Source organism: Rhinoraja longicauda, chromosome 17 (assembly GCF_053455715.1).
Source record: "Rhinoraja longicauda isolate Sanriku21f chromosome 17, sRhiLon1.1, whole genome shotgun sequence".
Lineage (NCBI taxonomy): Eukaryota > Metazoa > Chordata > Chondrichthyes > Rajiformes > Arhynchobatidae > Rhinoraja > Rhinoraja longicauda.
The window spans coordinates 40,305,713-40,325,455 of record NC_135969.1 but is presented as its reverse complement, the minus strand read 5'-3'; the positions used below and the strand labels follow the sequence as shown (position 1 = coordinate 40,325,455).

Genomic DNA, 19,743 nt, shown 5'->3' with positions numbered 1-19,743 from the left:
CTCTATAAATGTAATGCATTATTATTATTATTATACCTGTACGTCTTTGGAGTGTGGGAGGAAACCGAAGATCTCGGAGAAAACCCACACAGGTCACGGGGAGAACGTACAAACTCCGTACAGACGGCGCCCGTAGTCAGGATGAACCTGAGTCTCCGGCGCTGCATTCGCTGTAAGGCAGCAACTCTACCGCTGTGCCACCGTACCGATGAGAAAGTGGGATAACATAGAACTAGTGTGAATGGGTGGTCGATGTTTGGTTTAGTTTAGTTTAAAAGTCCGCGTCGACCAGCGATCCCTGCACACTAACATTATTCTACCCACATTAGGGACAATTTACAATTCCTCCAAGCCAATTAGCCTACAAACCTGTAGGTTTTTTGAGTGTGGGAAGAAACTGGAGCCCCCGGAGAAAACCCACGTGGTCACGGGGAGAGCGCACAAACTCCATACAAACAGCACCTGTAGTCAGGATCGAACCAGGGCCTTTGGCACTGTAAGGCAGCAACTCTACCTTCCGCTGCCCCAATGTTCGGCGTGGACTCTGTGGGCCGGAGAGATTGTTTCATGCTGTATCTCTAAACTATCACTTGTACAGAGATACTGTGAAAATATTAGTTCTGCAATCTGCAATTCTAAAATCTCGTCCGAGACAGAATGTATGGTAGATTGGAATAAATATCGAACATCTATATATTACTAGAAATCTCATACATATATATATATGTATGTACCCGAAATACAGCCAAAACGGGACACGATAGCGCGACAATTTTAGGGGCACCCTACTCACCATTCGCCTGCGGTGTGTAGTGTCAAGTTACGTTCAAACTATTGCGTTATCGTGTACCATTTTGGCTGTATTTCGGGAACATAAAATAAACATCGCCATTTTGATCTAATACCTCCATGTGCTTCGTTGGACGATGACTCCTGAGGTGAATGCTGAAATATTCTTCAAGTTAAAGTTTGACCACTCAATAATATTAAAATTGTGTGTCTATTTTCCCCCATCAAACACTGTCACAACAGGAACCCCACGGGTCCATGGGTCGTCTAGTAGATACATCACAAGGGAATACCTGAGCTAGAGCAGCTGTAGATGTAGTCCTGTCCCGGAGTGTGGTATGCACTTGCCACAATAACCTCCGCACTTCCCAGTCACCTTGGCACCATTCTGCGGAAGAAATAAGATTTGCATGACTCTTCGTCATTGTTCGTCAGCTCATAATTCACCATTCAAGATGGCGGCTTTGTTTTACAATTAACTAGACAAAGTGGACCCCTTGGGCCCAAAACCTCTCCTGCATTGGTGCAGTACCCTGTCCTCCCCCCCTCCCCTCTCTCCTCAACCCCCACACCCCTCTCCTCCCCCACTTCCCCTTTCCCCCTCTCCCCTCCCCCTCCCCTCCTTTTAAACTTTAAAATGTGCATAACTTAAAGAATATAACACCGATGTCAATAAAACTATTTGCATTATCACTAAAGTGAAAATGGTGAGTAAGGTGGGCCTAAAATTGTTGCGCTATCGTGCACCGTTTTGGCTGAAGTTCAGTCACAAACAAGATAACAAACGAGAGTTTTAGTATATAGATGCTGCATTGGCAGTGGCATCCATACCCCACAAGTGCATTAAAAGAGGCACAAAGGCTTAAAAAGGAAATATAAAACCACAATGAAGAATGTTCATAAGGTAGACACAAAATGCTGGAGTAACTCAGCGGGTCAGGCAGCATCTCGGGAGATGCTGCCTGACCCGCTGAGTTACTCCAGCATTTTGTGTCTACCTTCAATTTAAACCAGCATCTGCAGTTTTTTCCTACACAATGTTCATAAGGTTATAAGTGACCTTTGACACCCGTACTAATGAAGAATCTCTTTATCTCTGCCTTAAAAATATCCACTGACTTGTCCTCCACAGCCTTCTGTGGCAATGAATTCCACAGATTCACCACCCTCTGACTAAAGAAATTCCTCCTCATCTCCTCCCTAAGGGAACATCCTTCAATTCTGAGATATGACCTCTGGTCCCCGTCTCTCCCACTCGTGAAACCATCCTCTCCACACCATTGTATCTCATAAATAAAATAACCCACTGATGTCTGGCGAATTTAATAAAGCTTTTTAAATGCTGATGTAATTCTTTCTGTTTTTATCTATAAATGTTAGCATTATATAACACACAGCAAATATTGATTTCTCTAACTTCAAGTAGCCCTTGCATTCCCTCTCTCTCCGTCCCTCCCCCACACGGGTCCTCTTGCTAATTTACCCCGCCAACAATGGACCATTGTGGGCGCCACCTTTACTGAGTCATCGATGCAGACTCTGATTTGTTCTGTGCCTTTTCATGCCTCTAATTTCCCTCTCCCCGACCCTCAGTCCGATGAAGTGTCTCGACACGAAACGTCACCTATTCCTTTTCTCCAGAGATGCTGCCTGACCCGCTGAGTTACTCCAGCATTCTGTGTCTATAATCTTTTTTTTAACATCCTACTTGGCAGAAAGCTGTGTACATTTGTGATTTGTTTTTTTAAGGGCGGCACAGTGGCGCAGCGGGTAGAGCTGCTGCCTCACCACACCAGAGACCCGGGATCGATCCTGACCTCGGGTGCTGCCTGTGTGGAGTTTGCATGTTCTCCCTTTCATCGAGTGGGTTTCCTCTGGGTGCCTTTCAGGTTTAGGCAATAGACAATAGACGCAGGAGGAGGCCATTTGGCCCTTCGAGCCAGTACCGCCATTCAATGTGATCATGGCTGATCATTCTCAATCAGTACCCCGTTCCTGCCTTCTCCCCATACCCCCTGACTCCGCTATCCTTAAGAGCTCTATCTAGCTCTCTCTTGAATGCATTCAGAGAATTGGCCTCCACTGCCTTCTGAGGCAGAGAATTCCACAGATTCACAACTCTCTGACTGAAAAAGTTTTTCCTCATCTCCGTTCTAAATGGCCTACCCCTTATTCTTAAACTGTGGGCCCTGGTTCTGGACTCCCCCAACATTGGGAACATGTTTCCTGCCTCTAACATGTCCAACCCCTTAATAATCTTATACGTTTCGATAAGATCTCCTCTCATCCTTCTAAATTCCAGTGTATACAAGCCTAGTCGCTCCAGTCTTTCAACATATGACAGTCCCGCCATTCCGGGAATTAACCTAGTAAACCTACACTGCACACCCTCAATAACAAGAATATCCTTCCCCAAATTTGGAGACCAAAACTGCAAACAGGTGCGGTCTCACTAGGGCCCTGTACAACTGCAGAAGGACCTCTTTTCTCCTATACTCAACTCCTCTCACATACTCTCACATACCCAATGACGTGTGTGTTTGTAGGTTAATTGGCCACTGTAAAATAAAAACTGCCTCTAATGTGTGGGGAGTGGATGAGAAAGTGGGATAACATAGAACTAGTGTGAACAGGCGATTGATGGTCGGCATGGAGTCGGTGGACCGAAGGGCCTGTTTCCATACTGTACCTCTAAGCTAAACTAAACTGGCCTGTTTCCTTTATCATCGCTACATTTTTGCATATCTTCCATTCATTTGTTCTCTTTCTCTCCCCAGAATCCAATCTGAGGAAGGGTCTCGACCCGAAACGTCACCCATTCCTTGTCTCCAGAGATGCTGCCTGTCCTGCTGAGTTACTCCAGCATTTTGTGCCTATGTTCGGTTTAAACATAACTAATTGCTGTTTGGATCATATTGAGAGACACAAAATGCTGGAGTAACTCAACGGGACAGGCAGCATCTCTGGAGAGAAGGAATGGGTGACGTTTCGGGTCGAGACCCTTCTTCAGACTGATGAGACAGATGGGGCTGTGATATGAATCCCAAGGGTCAGAAAACATGTCTTTCTTCATTGTTTCAAACGTTGTGTAGTGTTGGAAGCCCTCTGGTGTTCCAGACAGGATCTTGCAGACCCAACAACTGTAAGGAATATGCATTACCAGAGGCATGCCAGTCTCTCAGTCGCACATCAATGTAGGATACAAGGAACTGCAGGTGCTGTTTTTAAAAAAAGACACAACGTGCTGGAGTAACTCATCGGGTCAGGCAGCTTCTCTGGAGAACATGGATAGTAGGCGCAGTGGTGCAGTGGTAGAGTTTCTGCCTCACAGCGCCAGAGACCTAGGTTCGATCCTGACTACGGGTGTTGTCTGTACGGAGTTTGTAACTTCTCCAGGTTCTCAGGTTTCCTCCCACATCCCAAAGATGTGCAGGTTTGATGGTTAATTGGCTTCTGTAAATTGTCCCCAGTGTGTAGGATAGTACTAGTGTACGGGCAATCGTTCTGTGTGTGGGTGTCTGATGATGGGTCTCCACCAGAAATGTCGCCTATTCATTTTCTCCAGAGATGCTGTCTGACCCGCTGAGTTACTCCAGCACTTTGTGTCTATCTTCGTTGTAAACCAGCATCTGCAGTTCCTTCTCACACATTATGGGTGATCGCCTTCTGGAGGGGCCGCTGAGAAGACGAGGCTGGAGCCTCGCTGGGCAGAGGTGGAGCCTCGCGGGCTGGAGGTGGGGCTTCACGGGTCGGAGGTAGGGCCACGCGGGGCCGAGGTGGGGCCTCGCGGGGCAGAGGTGGGGCTTCACGGGTCGGAGGTGGGGCCTCACGGGGCCGAGGTGGGGCCTCGTGGGCTGGGGGTGGGGCCTTACGGGTCAAAGGTGGGGCCTCACGGGCTGGAAGTGGAGCCTCGCGGGCCGGAGGTGGGGCCTCGCGGGTTGGAGGTGTAGCATTGCGGGCTGGAGGTGGAGCCTCGCGGGCTGGAGGTGTGGCCTCACGGGTCAGTGGTAGAGCCTCGCCGGAGCGCGGAAGGAACGGTTGGGCTTGTATACACTGGAATTTAGAAGGATGAGGGGGGATCTTATTGAAACATATAAGATAATTAGGGGATTGGACACATTAGAGGCAGGAAACATGTTCCCAATGTTGGGGGAGTCCAGAACAAGGGGCCACAGTTTAAGAATAAGGGGTAGGCCATTTAGAACGGAGATGAGGAAGAACTTTTTCAGTCAGAGAGTGGTGAAGGTGTGGAATTCTCTGCCTCAGAAGGCAGTGGAGGCCAGTTCGTTGGATGCTTTCAAGAGAGAGCTGGATAGAGCTCTTAAGGATAGCGGAGTGAGGGGGTATGGGGAGAAGGCAGGAACGGGGTACTGATTGAGAGTGATCAGCCATGATCACATTGAATGGCGGTGCTGGCTCGAAGGGCTGAATGGCCTACTCCTGCACCTATTGTCTATTGTCTATTGTCTCTGCGGAAAGCAGAAAGGGGTGGAGATGGGATTGTGGAGATGAGGAACGCAGAACCAGATTGGTGCATTGGCCGGGAATCGAACCCGGGTCAGCTGCGTTCCTCATCTCCACAGGATGATGTGGCTAGTGGTGGGATGGAGATGGGAAGATACATGATTACAATCGACCCATTAACAGTGTACAGACACATGATAAGGGAATAACATTTAGTGCAAGGTAAAGCCCAATGAAATCTGATCAAAGATAGTTTGAGGGTCTCCAATGAGGTGGATAGTAGCTAATTATTGGCTGTGGTAGGATGGTTCAGTTACCTGATAACAACTGGGAAGAAACTGTCCCTGAATCTGGAGGTGTGTGGGGGTGTGTGAGGAGGGTGTGAGGGGTGGGCAGGGGGGGAGGGGTGGGCAGGGGTGTGAGGGGTGGGCAGGGGTGGGCAGGGGGGGAGGGGTGGGCAGGGGGGAGGGGTGGGCAGGGGGGGAGGGGTGGGCAGGGGGGGAGGGGGGAGGTGTGGACAAAGGCTGGAGTTGCTGATTGTGAAGCTGGAGGAAGGAATATAGATGGAAGGGGAGGGGGAGGTGTGAGTCCAGGTGGGGCTGATGCGAGTATTGATTCCCACGAGTTGTCCCACCTGGTGTTGGCAAGCAAGCTCACGCTGGTTATACAACTGGATTCAGCTGAGGTCAAGGATTCAGGTGGAGTTAGCACCATTTCCTTTGAGCTGTAGTGTGCTAATAAGTCTTTGGACAACGGGTCCTTCCTTATAAACACTACCAGACACGCCAGTGTTGTTTGTTCAGTGCGTACAATAAACACAATTGCCTCAGAATTTCATTGCATTGCACAAAGTCAATGCATGAAACGTGATACAGCTTTACTTAAAACTTCCTCTTGAAATAGGATCCAAATCCACTATGTGCCTTTGACTTTTACTTTAGACATGATTCTTAGGAAAATCAACCGTGCCGACTGTAAAAGAAGCAGCTGATTGAATCCTACGAGGTTACTTTTCTCTGGGCTTTGTTTCCTGTGGGAAATCTTGGACAAACTTTACATGTGCAATCTTCTCTTAAACCTTTACAGGGTGGCACGGCGGTAGAGTTGCTGCCTCACAGCGCCGGGCTCGACCCTGACTACGGGTGCTGTCTGTACAGAGTTTGTACGTTCTCCCCCCCCCCCCCGTGATCTGCGTGGGTTTTCTCCGGGTACTCTGGTTTTCTTCCACACTCAAAGATGTGCGGGTTTGTAGGTTAGTTGGCTTCAATAAGAATTGTAAAATTGTCCCTAGTGTGTAGGATAGTTTAGAGAAACAGCGCAGAACCAGGCCCTTCGGCCCATCGAGTCCACACTGACTAGCAATCCCCACACATTAACACCATCCTACACACACTAGGAACAATTCTTTTTACATTTACACTAAGCCAATTTACCTACAAACCTGTATGTCTTTGGAGTGTGGAAGAAAACCGGAGCACCCGGAGAAAACCCATGAGGTCACGGGGAGAACGTACAAACTCTGTGCAGACGGCACCTGTATTCAGGATGGAACCCGGGTCTCTGGCGCTGTGAGGCAGCAACTCTACTGCTGTGCCACCGTTCCCACGTTAGGTGTATACTATCGATAGTGCTAGTGTACGGGGTGATCGCTGGTCGGCGCGGGCCGAATGGCCTGTTTCCGCACTGTAAACTAAAATTCCAGGATTAAATTGCATCTGACGTAATGTCCTGGATATATGTATCATTTGGGTGTCTCTCCATTTGGATGCAGCAAACAATACTTCAGATAACTGCCACATTAACATTTGCCAAATGTCACCTTATTTTCCTCATATTCTTACCATCAATTGTTGTATTTCGACAACAGCATAATTTCCTTGCGATATCCACCTTGTGGATTCAGACACTCTGAATCCTGTTCCAGAGAGATTAATACTAAATTGGCCCTGGAAAAGAAAATGCCCTAGAATTGTTACATGGTCCATTCTAATAGCCACTTAAAGGTAAATCACATTAACATTAACCATTAAATTCTGAACAGCCATGGTAAATTTCCTTGTGAACAAGCAATGGTAACAAAATCCCATTAATTTATTAGTAAAATATGTTGCAGTATGATTATAATTAATTAGCAATTTAGCAATCAGCGTTCACGGTTGAGACCTTGTGTAGGTTGTGTTTGGAATTTTACTGTGTGGGAAGGAACTGCAGATGCTGGTTTACACCGAAGGCAGACACAAAATGCTGGGGTAGGCAGCATCTCTGGAGAGAAGGAATGGGTGACGTTTCGGGTCGAGACCCTTCTTCAGACTCAGGTGAGAGGGAATCTGGAGATATTGAAGAGTAAGGTGTGAACACGACAGATCAAAGCAGACGGTGATAAGGAAGTGTGGAATGGTTCGTTGTCAGCTGAGGGGAAGGTGGCAAGGAGGCAAACAATCAGTAAAATGAATCGGGGGACAGTGAACCTAGAGGGGGGAGGAGAGACGGAGATTTTAATGGTGGGGGATATTGAGATGCAATGTTTCAGAATCATCACCAGAGGGCACTGCTGCTGTTCAGTTGTCATGTTTGCAAACATTAAACAAGGTTCAGATACCATTGGCATCTCGACCCGAAACGTCACCCATTCCTTCTCTCCAGAAATGCTGCCTGCCCCGCTGAGTTACTCCAGCATTTTGTGTCTACCTTCAATTTAAACCAGCATCGGCAGTTTTTTCCCACACACGTCAAGTTAAAATGTATAAATATGCATAAAACCTATATATTTATAAATATGCATAAAACCTATATATTTATTGTAAACTATGCAAACTCTAATTTTATGGTCAATTGTCGACAAACTACACATTTGCCAGATTAATATATCATGCATAACCAATCAGAACTTAATTACATATAAAGTAAGTTTAACTGATTCACTTATTTTAATTTGACTTCACAGAGTGAAAGTGCGATTTACAGATCAATAATCAATTCTGGAACTGTTGTTGGACATCCTAACTTAGGTGCAAGGACATAATTTATACCACCTGAGAGGGGTACATTTACACCTCACGCTGCCTCGGCAAGGCCAGCAGCAGAATCAAGGACGAGTCGCACCCCGGCCACCTCCTCTTCTCCCCTCTCCCATCGGGCAAAAGGTACAGAAGTGTGAAAACACACACCTCCAGATTCAGGGACAGTTTCTTCCCAGCTGTTATCAGGCAACTGAACCATCCTATCACAACCAGAGAGCGGTCCTGGACTAATATCTACCTCATTGGAGACCCTCGGACTATCTTTGATCTGACTTTACTGGCTTTTATCTTTCAATAAAGATTATTCACGATATTCCCTTTATAATGTATCTGTACACTGTGGCTCGATTGTAATCATGTATTGTCTTTCCGCTAACTGGACAGCACGCGACAAAAGCTTTTCCCTGTACCTCGGTACACGTGACAATAAACAAAACTCAAATAATTGTTGAATTATTTTACATTTCCTGAACTATTAAACCATTTTAATAAAATAGGAATCCAAGTTGTAATTTGGAGAACAGCACACAGTATAATGTTTACGGGGGTGCTGCTCATAGGTTCATGTGATAGGAACAGAATAGGCCATTCGGCCCATCAAATCTATTCCGCCATACAATCATGGCTGATCTGTCTTTCCCTCTCAACCCCATTCTCCTGCCTTCCCCCCATAACCCCTGACTCCCTAGCTTGTTATCAAGCTCGAGATTACTGAGATGAGAGGAAGTTTGTCAAAGTTTGTATAAAATTGTGGCTTGATATATTTTAAGTCCCAAATGAATTAATGAACTGCAGCAAGATCAGATCACAACCTTTGAATGTAGTCCTGGTATAGACCTTTACTTATGCTTCTGTTAGAAAAGTTAGGCTGCAGTGATAACAGAATTATTAAAGGTTTTTATGTACTTTTTGGACAAAGCATTTATTTAAATTTATGAGACTAGTTATTTGACTGAAACTTTGCATTCACAATTGAATGAGGTTGAGTAAAAATGAAAATTAATATATTTTTTGGCGCTTTTTAGTTTAATTTAGTTTCGAGATTAAGCGCGGAAACAGGCCCTTCGGCCTATTGAGTCCATGCCGACCAGCGATCATCCCGCACACTAACACAATCCTACACACAACTAGGAACAATTTACAATTTTACAATTTGCCAAGCCACTTAACTGACAAACCTGCACGTCTTTGGATGTTCCTTCTCTCCTGAGTTGCTGCCTGACCTGCTGAGTTACTCCAGCATTTTGTGAAATAAATACCTTTGATTTGTACCAGCATCTACAGTTATTTTCTTACACAACCAAAGGTGCAGCCTCAGTTGAAACACAAAGTGTTTCAGCGAGATATGGAAGCATTCCTGGAGGAGATGGAGAGGAGGCGTTCCAGTCCAGTCCAGTCCCGACCCGAAACGTCACCTATCCAATCCCTCCACACATGCTGCCTGACCTGCTGTGTTAGTCCGAGGTATTTATTCACAAAATGCAGGAGTAACTCAGCAGGTCAGGCAGCATCTCAGGAGAGAAGGAATGGGTGACGTTTCGGGTCAAGACCCTTCTTCAGACTGATGGACTTTGTGTTTTGCTCAAGACACCAGCATCTGCAATTCCTGCACTAGCCTTGCTTTGTCTCCCTCTAGTGGTCATTCTCATGCTTGCTTCTTGTTGGGGTTCAACTTGGTTTTAGTTTAGAGATAGGGCACGGAAACAGGCCCTTCGGCCCACCGAGTCCGCACCGACCGGCGATCCCCGCACGTCAATACTATCCTACACACACTAGGTATAATTTACATTTATACCAAGCCAATTAACCTACAAACCTGCACGTCTTTGGAGCGTGGGAGGAAACCGGAGCACCCGGAGAAAACCCACGCGGGTCACGGGGAGAACGTACAAACTCCGTATAGACAGCACCCGTGGTTTGGATCGAACCCGAGTCTCTGACGCTGTGAAGTGGCAACTCTGATTTTATCTTCATTTCCCATCTTAACCTTCAGATTTTCTATGGTCAGCCCGTTATATCAGAAAGATTTATGTTAATTAAATCTCAGCCTTTGCAGATACATTACAATTAAGGCAGAAATAATCTTGGAATTACCTGCAAATGTTTCATAAATTAATTATCAGTGCGAACCATTATCTGGAAACAATGTTTTTTATCTTCTGCAGGTCAATTTGCGCCAGTTTTTTTTAGCACAGTCAGGTGGGAGCTACATTGACATACATAATAATCAGTAAGAAGAAAGTTGTTTTGAAAATGAAAGCAGTAAGATGCGTTTTAATTATATTTCATTCAAAAGATGTTTAACTTTTCTTCTTGGTTTAGAAATTGTCATCACATTTGGTCTTAGGTTTATTATTAGAAACATAGAAAATAGGCGCAGGAGGAGGCCATTTGGCCCTTCGAGCCATTACCGCCATTCATTGTGATCATGGCTGATCATTCACAGTCATTGTCAATTATTCATTGTGATCATGGCTGATCATCCACAATATTGTCAAGAGAATCGAAGTACAGTGAACAGCTTTGTTTTGCATGTCATCCAATCAATAGTATACATGAATACAATCAGTTCAAACTCAGGGAGCAAAGGGGGAGATACAGAGTGCAGAATATGCTGTAGTTCCCAGCATTGGAGCGCATCAGATCCATTGACAAAGTCCAATGTGCGCAATGGGGTAGAGGTGAATCGGACAGTACACCAGCTCATGGAAGGACCGTTCAGAAGCCTGATAACACAGGGGTAGAAACTGTTCCTGAGTCAGGTGGTGCAGGCTTTCAAGCTTCTGTACCTTCTGCCCGATGGGAGCATGTACTAACAATGCAAGGGCACTTGGTGAGTCAGTCTCTGAGTTTAAGGGTCACCCATTCCCTCTCTCCTAGATGCTGCCTGACCCGCTGAGTTACTCCGGCATTTCGTGATACCTTAGTTCCTTGTTTGTCCATTTATGTTTTCTTGCACATTTAAAAAAGATATATATTTAGTAAAGTAATTACGATACCTGTGGACATCGGGCAGCACTGTAACAGTCTCCAGCTGTGGCAAACGGCACTGGTCGGCCTTCCAGTGTCTGTGCGAAGTACAGGTCTGTTGCTGTAAAGCAAGGAGTCAGAGACAGTGTGTAAAATGTTCAAATGAAGAAACAATATTCACAAAGCGTTTGTCATTCCGAATACTGCATTTAGCTTAGCTCAGATATTCAGCATGAAAAAAGGCCGAGTCCACACCAACTAGGGGTTGCCAACTGTCCCTTATTAGCCGGGACATCCCGTATATTGGGATAAATTGGTTTGTCCCGTACGGGACCGCCCTTGTCCCGTATTAGGCCCGGGTGGTGCTGTGGGCCCGGACGTTGTAGGCCCGGATGCTGTAGGCCCGGACACTGTAGGCCCGGACGCTGTAGGCCCGGACGCTTTAGGCCCGGACGCTTTAGGCCCGGACGCTGTAGGCCCGGACGGTGTAGGCCCGGACGCTGTAGGCCCGGAAGCTGTAGGCCAGGACAGTGTAGGCCCGGACAGTGTAGGCCCGGACAGTGTAGGCCCGGACAGTGTAGGCCCGGACAGTGTAGGCCCGCACAGTGTAGGCCCGGACAGTGTAGGCCAGGACAGTGTAGGCCCGGACAGTGTAGGCCCGGACAGTGTAGGCCCGGACAGTGTAGGCCCGGACAGTGTATGTCCGGACAGTGTATGCCCGGACAGTGTAGGCCCGCACAGTGTAGGCCCGGACAGTGAGGGCCCGGACAGTGTAGGCCCGGACAGTGTAGGCCCGGACAGTGTAGGCCCGGACAGAGTAGGCCCGGACAGTGTAGGCCAGAGTACCGGGCGCCGCCTAACGGAGGTTGTGTAGCAACCCGCCTCCTGGCCCAGGCGGCCGCCATTGGTGGAGCGGGAGCACGTGGCTGCTGGCTGGGTGAGGTCATGTGGGGCATGGGTCAGTGACGTCACCTTGCCCCTTATTTGGGAGTGCGATAGTTGGCACCCCTAACACCAACCATTGATTACACTGACCATTGTGCACACTGGTTCTTTGTCATGCCATCCTCTCGTCCACTCCCTACACACACGGGGGCAATTTTACAGAGGGCCAATTAACCTATGGGGCGGCTCGGTGGTGCAGTGGTACAGTTGCCGCTTTACAGCACAAGAGACCTGGGTTCAATCCCAACTATGGGTGCTGTCTGTACGGAGTTTGTACGTTCTCCCTGTGACCTGCGTGGGTTTTCTCCGAGATCTTCGGTTTCCACCCACACTCCAAAGACGTACAGGTATGTAGGTTAGTTGGCTTGGTATGAGTGTAAATTGTCCCTAGTGTTTGTAGGATAGTGTTAATGTGCGGGGGTCACTGGTCGGCCAAAGGGCCTGTTTCCACCCTGTATCTCTAAACAGAAACATAAACATAACCTGCAAACCCGCACATTCATAAGTTCATAATTCACAAGAGCAGAAGTAGGCCATTTGGCCCATCGAGTCTATTACGCCATTCAATCATGGCTGATCTATCTCTCCCGCCTAACCCCATTCTCCTGCCTTCTCCCCATAACTCCCGACACCCATACTGATCAAGAATCTATCTATCTCTGCCTTAGAAATATCCACTGACTTGGCCTCCACAGCCTTCTGTGGCAATGAATTCCACAGAATCACCGCCCATGGACTAAAGAAATTCCTCTTCATCTCCTTCCTAAAGGAACGTCCTTCAATTCTGAGGCTGTGACCTCTGGTCCTAGACTCTCCCACTAGTGGAAATATCCTCTCCACATCCACTCTATCCAGGCCTTTCACTATTCAGTAGAAGATGATGACAAGTGAGAGAATGGAGCAGATCTCTTGTTTCATGCTTCAATATTTATTGTGATAAATCTCGATTTCCTATCCACTTGGCAGCGTGGAGAAACCACTCCAAATTCACTTTGGTCATCATTTATTATTAAAGACAACTGCTAAAATCTCGTGAATCAAATTCAAGATTGACAGTCCTTAAATTAAGTCTGTGCACAGAAGTGCAACTCATTCAGCTTATCTCATGACAGTGATGAATCATCTTTCTCTGGCCAACACTGACGAGGAATGAGATGAAGCTAAAACGGCTCGATTAGTAGCTGTAATGTAATAAAAAGAAACTGCAGATGCTGGTTTACACCAAAGATACTGGACACAAAGTGCTGGAGTAACTCAGCGGCTCAGGCAGTATCTCTGGAGGGAATGAATAGGTGATGTATCAGGTCGAGATCCTTCTTCAGACTGAAGAATGAAGCAAAAATTGGTCAATGTTTTAGGTGTTGTTATGGTCAAACTGAAATATCACCTTGATGTAAAATGCATACCAGTAACAACCTCTCAATGCAAAGTTTCTTCTGCCTGCCGAAAAAACACTGCAGATGCTGGTTTAAATCGAAGGTAGACACAAAATGCTGGAGTAACTCAGCGGGTTAGGCAGCATCTCAGGAGAGAAGGAATGGGTGACGTTTCGTGTCGAGGCCCTTCTTCCGACTGATTCTTCTGATCCTTCTGCCTAGTTCAGTTGCAGTGAGAAGGCCGATTCTCAACGTAAATAAACTCTTATCTCTCAGTTCTATATTTACATCCTTTGAGAATTTTCATGTAGGGAGGAACTGCAGAAAATGGATTGCACCGATGATCGACACAAAATGCTGGAGTAACTCAGCGGGACAGGCAGCATCTCTGGAGAGAAGGAATGGGTGACGTTTCGGGTGGAGACACCTTCTTCACACCCGGTGAAGCTGGGCCGAAGGGCTAGTTTCCATGCTCTATGACCATGATTCTATGACTGTGACTATCTCAAACAATCCCCTGCATAGTCCTCGAGCTTAAAAATCCCTTCCTTTTTTTTAACGGTAAGTATAATTATAGGTTATCAAATGTGCAGCTATATTTATATTTAACTGACGAGAAAGATAAAAGAGCCAGCTCATAGAATTTGGCACCTTGATACTCAAACAGACACATTCCAGTTTTAGTTTAGTTTAGCGATACAGTGCAGAAACCAAGTCCGCGCCGACCAGCGATCCCCGCACACTAACACTATCCTACACACAATGGGGACAATTTACATTGATACCAAGCCAATTAACCCGCAAACCCATACATCTTTGGAGTGTGGGAGGAAACTGGAGATCCCGGAGAAAACCCTCGCAGGTCACGGGAAGAACGTACAAACTCTGTACAGACAGCGCCCGTGGTCAGGATCAAAATCGGGTCTCTGGCGCTGTAAGGCGGCAACTCTACCGCTGCGCCACCGAGCCGCCCTTCCAGTTTCGGTGAACCTCACATCAGAAGGATATTCTTGCTATTGAGGGCGTGCAGCGTAGGTTTACTAGGTTAATTCCCGGAATGGCGGGACTGTCATATGTTGAAAGACTGGAGCGACTAGGCTTGTATACACTGGAATTTAGGATGAGAGGAGATCTTATCGAAACGTATGATTATTAAAGGGTTGTACACGTTAGAGGCAGGAAGCATGTTCCCGATGTTGGGGGAGTCCAGAACAAGGGGCCACAGTTTAAGAATAAGGCGTAGGCCATTTAGAACTGAGATGAGGAAAAGCTTTTTCAGTCAGAGAGTTGTGAATCTGTGGAATTATCTGCCTCAGAAGGCAGTGGAGGCCAATTCTCTGAATGCATTCAAGAGAGAGTTAGATAGAGCTCTTAAGGATAGTGGAGTCAGGTGGTATGGGGAGAAGGCAGGAACGGGGTACTGATTGAGAATGGTCAGCCATGATCACATTGAATGGCGGTGCTGGCTCGAAGGGCCGAATGGCCTCCTCCTGCACCTATTGTCTATCGGCATTTCACGAAAGTGCAATGGGAAGAGAATAGTCACCCGCTCGACACTCTGGTGTTTCTATGAATGTTTCTTGGTTGACATCAAAGGTAAAAATAAATCCAATTTGCAAAAATAGAGACAAATTGAATGAAATAGCTTGATTTATGAAACATAGATGATATAAGTTATACTTACGAGAGCACCAACAGTTATTAACATATTATCTTTAGTTTAGTGATACAGTATAGAAACAGGCCCTTCAGCCCATCGTATCCAAGCCGACCATCCATTACCCGTTCACACTATTTCTATGTCATCCTATGGCCTGAAATAGGCCGCGGGTTTTTCTCCGCCCGGCGGGGGCTTCAATGTCGGGAGATCCGACTGCCCCGACATGGGAACTTCAACAGCCTGACCGTGGGAGAAGACGGCAGGGAAGGGAAAAGACATTCTGGCCTTCCATCACAGTGAGGAGGGACTGGAGGAAACTTACTGTGATGGATGTTTCTCTTTTTTTAGATTTAGATTTAGATTTAGAGATACAGCGCGGAAACAGGCCCCTTGGCCCACCGGGTCCGCGCCGCCCAGCGATCCCCGCACATTAACACTATCCTACACACACTAGGGACAATTTTTTTAAAACATTTGCCCAGCCAATTAACCTACATACCTGTACATCTTTGGAGTGTTGTTTTGTGTTGGTTTGTGATTGTGTGTGTTATTGCTTATTTTTGTTGCTCTTATTGTTGGACTGTGGGTAACGGAATTTCGTCCAAAAGACTTGTTTTTTTCGATGACAATAATGGCGATTCTGATTCTGATTCATCCCAATTTTTGATCCACTAGTTCTATGTTATCCCATTCCCTACACACTGGGGGGCAATTTACAGAAGCCAATTAACCTACAAACCTGCACGTGTTTGGGATGTGGGAGGAAACCGGAGCACCCGGAGGAAACCCACGCGGTCAAGGGCAGAACGTGCAAACTCCACACAGACAGCACCCGAGGACAGAATTAAACCCGGGTCTCTGGCAACAACTGCACTAGTTGTTGGAGCAGGTAGAGATGGGCCAGATAAGGGCAAAATTGCAAAATAACTCTATTTTCAATAATATCCAATTTATTCGTGTATCTGTCAGTGAGAGAGAAGGTTTTTTTATCGATACGTCCACATACGTCCGATACGTCGGTTAAGAATAAGGGGTAGGCCATTTAGGACTGAGACGAGGAAAAAACTTTTTCACCCAGAGAGTTGTGAATCTGTGGAATTCTCTGCCACAGAAGGCAGTGGAGGCCAATTCACTGGATGTTGTCAAGAGAGAATTAGATTTGACTCTGAGGGCTAACAGAATCAAGGGATAGCCATTGATCAGCCATGATCACAATGAATGGCGCTACTGGCTCGAAGGGCCAAATGGCCTCCTCCAGCACCTATTTTCTATGTTTCTATGATACGAGACACTGATTTTGGATGATCAGCCATGATCATATTGAATGGCGGTGCTGGCTCGATGGGCTGAATGTCCTACTCCTGCACCTATTTTCTACGTTTCGACATTAAAATAAAATAAAAAGGACCATTTTACTCACTTATTATTTGCAGTGTGTTGACGTCTAGTCTTACTTTTCTGAATGTGGAATAGCCAGCCGCTAAATAATCCCTTCTGCACTGACAATCGTGTCTCCTGCTGCCGTTGTAAGGACATTCAGCAGGGTTATGTAACCTGAACCAGACACAATGTTAAATGCACATGTCAATTGTGATTGCAAATTATTTTACTTGCAGGAACTTCATTGCAGTTATATCTTCATTCCCCATACCTATAGCCATAAACTTCGGAAAAATTTTCCAAATCGCCACCGGTCAGTGTGATATACTCTCTTGGGCTATCAGTTACCATGTCAGCGCAGTAGATCTGAAAGCACAAAAACACCATGAAGCAAAGATACTTTGAAAAGGATTTAAAACAAATAAGAACAAATACTCTTAGTTTTTAGTTTAGAGATACAGCGCGGAAACAGGCCCTTCGGCCCACCGAGTCCACGCCGACCAGCGATCCCCGCACATTAACACTGTCCTACACACACTAGGGACAATTTACGTTCATACCAAGCCAATTACCCCAAACCTGTACGTCTTTGGAGTGCGGGAGGAAACCGAAGATCTCGGAGAAAACCCACGCAGGTTATGGGGAGAACGTACAAACTCCGTACAGACAGCGCCCGTAGTCGGGATCAAACCCGGGTCTCTGGCGCTATATGGTAGCAACTCTACCGCTGCGCCACCGTGCCACCTTGATAGACACAAAATGCTGGAGTAACTCGGCGGGACAGGCGGCATCTCTGGAGAGAAGGAATGGGTCGAGAAAGTCTAAAGAGGGTCTCGACCTGAAATGTCAATGAGTTACAAACAGTTCAGAGAAAGGTTTACTTGACTGCATGTGTAGGAAGGAACTGCAGATGCACGTTAAACGCCGAAGATAGAAACAAAATGCTGGAGTAACTCAGCGGGACAGGCAGCATCTCGGGAGAGAATGGAATGGGTGACATTTCGGGTCGAGACCCTTCCTCAGACCGAGAGGCAGGGGGGAGGAAGACATAGAGACACGGGAAGGGTAAGGTGTGGAAACGACAGATCAAAGGGGACGGCGATCGTGGGAAATGTAGAATGGTTCCTTGTTAGCTGGGGTGAATGTGTTAACGAGGCACACAATCAGTAAAAGGGCAAGGATACTTTAAAAGGAATTAAACAAAGAACAGTCTTGGACTCCCCACTTAAGACGGCTGGCTGATGTACCTTTACACGCTTGCCCTGGATACTAAGGACGTGATCACCGTCTGCGATGAACCCCTTCAGTCCCTGCACATCTCTGCAGCTGTGCGGAAACTCACCTGCGGAGAAAACATCACTTTAGAAAACGTACTTTAGGACAACAACATTTTGTTTTATGCGCGGTACTTTGCACTAGGACAAAAGACGTACAGGTATGTAGGTTAATTGGCTGGGTAAATGTAAAAATTGTCCCTAGTGGGTGTAGGATAGAGTTAATGTACGGGGATCGCTGGGCGGCACGGACTTGGTGGGCCGAAAAGGCCTGTTTCTGGCTGTATATATATGATATGATGATATGATAAAAGGGGATACAGGTGGAGATGTAAGAACGGTCTCAATGACGCCTGACGCTCACATTTTGTGCATGAAGGGACTGCAGATGCTGGCTTAAACCGAAGAGAGAGACACAAAATTCTCGATGCTCAGATCTTTGGGTGGCATGCTTCTTATCATTACAGAAAAGAAAATGATGAAAATATTACATGCTGCAAAAGCAACTATCGATCTCAACAAGACAAAACAAAATTGTTTCTCAAATAAAGAAAAATTCTCAAGGATAGACACAAAATGCTGGAGTAACTCAGCGGGCCAGGCAGCATCTCTAGAGAGAAGGAATGGGTGACGTTTCGGGACGAGACCCTTCTTCAGACTGATGTCAGGGCTTTGTAATCGTGTGTTGTCTTTCTGCTGACTGGAGAGCATGCAACAAAAGGCGGTTCACTGTACCTCGGAACATGTGACTGAATTGTATTCGTAATGAAGGATACCTTGCATCTAGGATACCTAGCCAGCACCACCATTCAATATGATCAAGGCTGATCATCCAGCCTAAAGAAGGGTCTCGACCCGAAACGTCACCCATTCATTCCTTCTCTCCGGAGATGCTGCCTGACCCGCTGAGTTACTCCAGCTTGCTGTGCCTCTCTTAGATGCTTACATTTCCCAGCCTGGCACATTCTCCTCCCTTCTGGCTTGACATCCGTACTGCAGGAGTTGCTGAAGTGCCCGTCGCTGGTTAAGCAGTATATTGATCGTTGCATGACTCCCATTCCACAGCTTGCAGAACACTTGCAAAAACATCGAGCAAAGCAAATTAAACAGCGCTGAATACAAAATCTACATCAATCACCATTTTACAGCGACCAAACTCGTACTTTCATGTAACAGAACCAATCGACACATTTCAATCTGATCTCTATCTACGGTCGTTACTTTGAGTTTAATGTAATGAGTTTAAGACTGCTGACAAAAGGCCTTTTTATTGCTGTCATGTCAGGGATAAAGGAAAACAAATCAGTTCACCAACATTGACATTTAGAGCTTAGAGTCAAACATTTACAGTAATACAGTGTGAGAACAGGCCCTTTGGCCCAACTTGCCCACACTGACCAACATGTCCCATCCACACTAGTCCCACCTGCCTGCCCATATTCCTCTAAACCTGTCTTATCCATGTACCTGTCTGAATGTTTCCTAAACGTTACGATAGTACATGCCTCAACTACCTCCTTTGTAGTTTAGTTCAGAGACACAGCACGGAAACAGGCCCTTCGACCCATCGAGTCCGCACCGACCAGCGATCCCCGCACATTAACACTATTCTACATATACTACGGACAATTTACATTTATACCAAGCCAATTAACCTACAAACCTGCACGTCTTTGGAGTGTGGGAGGAAACCGAAAATCTCGGAGAAAACCCACGCGGTCATGGGGAGAACGTACAAACTCCGTACAGACAGCACCTGTAGTCGGGTTCGAACCCGGGTCTCTGGCACTGGGTCTTCTCCGGCAGCTCGTTCCATACATCCACCACCCTTTGTGTGTAAAAATCACCCTCAGGTTTCTATTAAA

The 19,743-nt window shown here is 46.5% G+C and overlaps 1 protein-coding gene across 1 annotated transcript in view; it reads right to left on the bottom strand.

The window, feature by feature from the left end:
- adamts9 (ADAM metallopeptidase with thrombospondin type 1 motif, 9) overlaps positions 1 to 19,743 on the bottom strand; it is a 205,378-nt gene that overhangs the window by 7,767 nt on the left and 177,868 nt on the right. Inside the window, exons 33-39 of the mRNA XM_078414557.1 lie at positions 18,825 to 18,954; positions 17,852 to 17,946; positions 16,876 to 16,970; positions 16,645 to 16,778; positions 11,273 to 11,364; positions 7,095 to 7,199; positions 1,083 to 1,177 (exon numbers count right to left, since the gene is read on the bottom strand). Coding sequence (XP_078270683.1) covers positions 1,088 to 1,177; positions 7,095 to 7,199; positions 11,273 to 11,364; positions 16,645 to 16,778; positions 16,876 to 16,970; positions 17,852 to 17,946; positions 18,825 to 18,954 — 741 coding nt within the window. The 3' untranslated portion in view covers positions 1,083 to 1,087. The remainder of the gene's footprint in view (positions 1 to 1,082; positions 1,178 to 7,094; positions 7,200 to 11,272; positions 11,365 to 16,644; positions 16,779 to 16,875; positions 16,971 to 17,851; positions 17,947 to 18,824; positions 18,955 to 19,743) is intronic.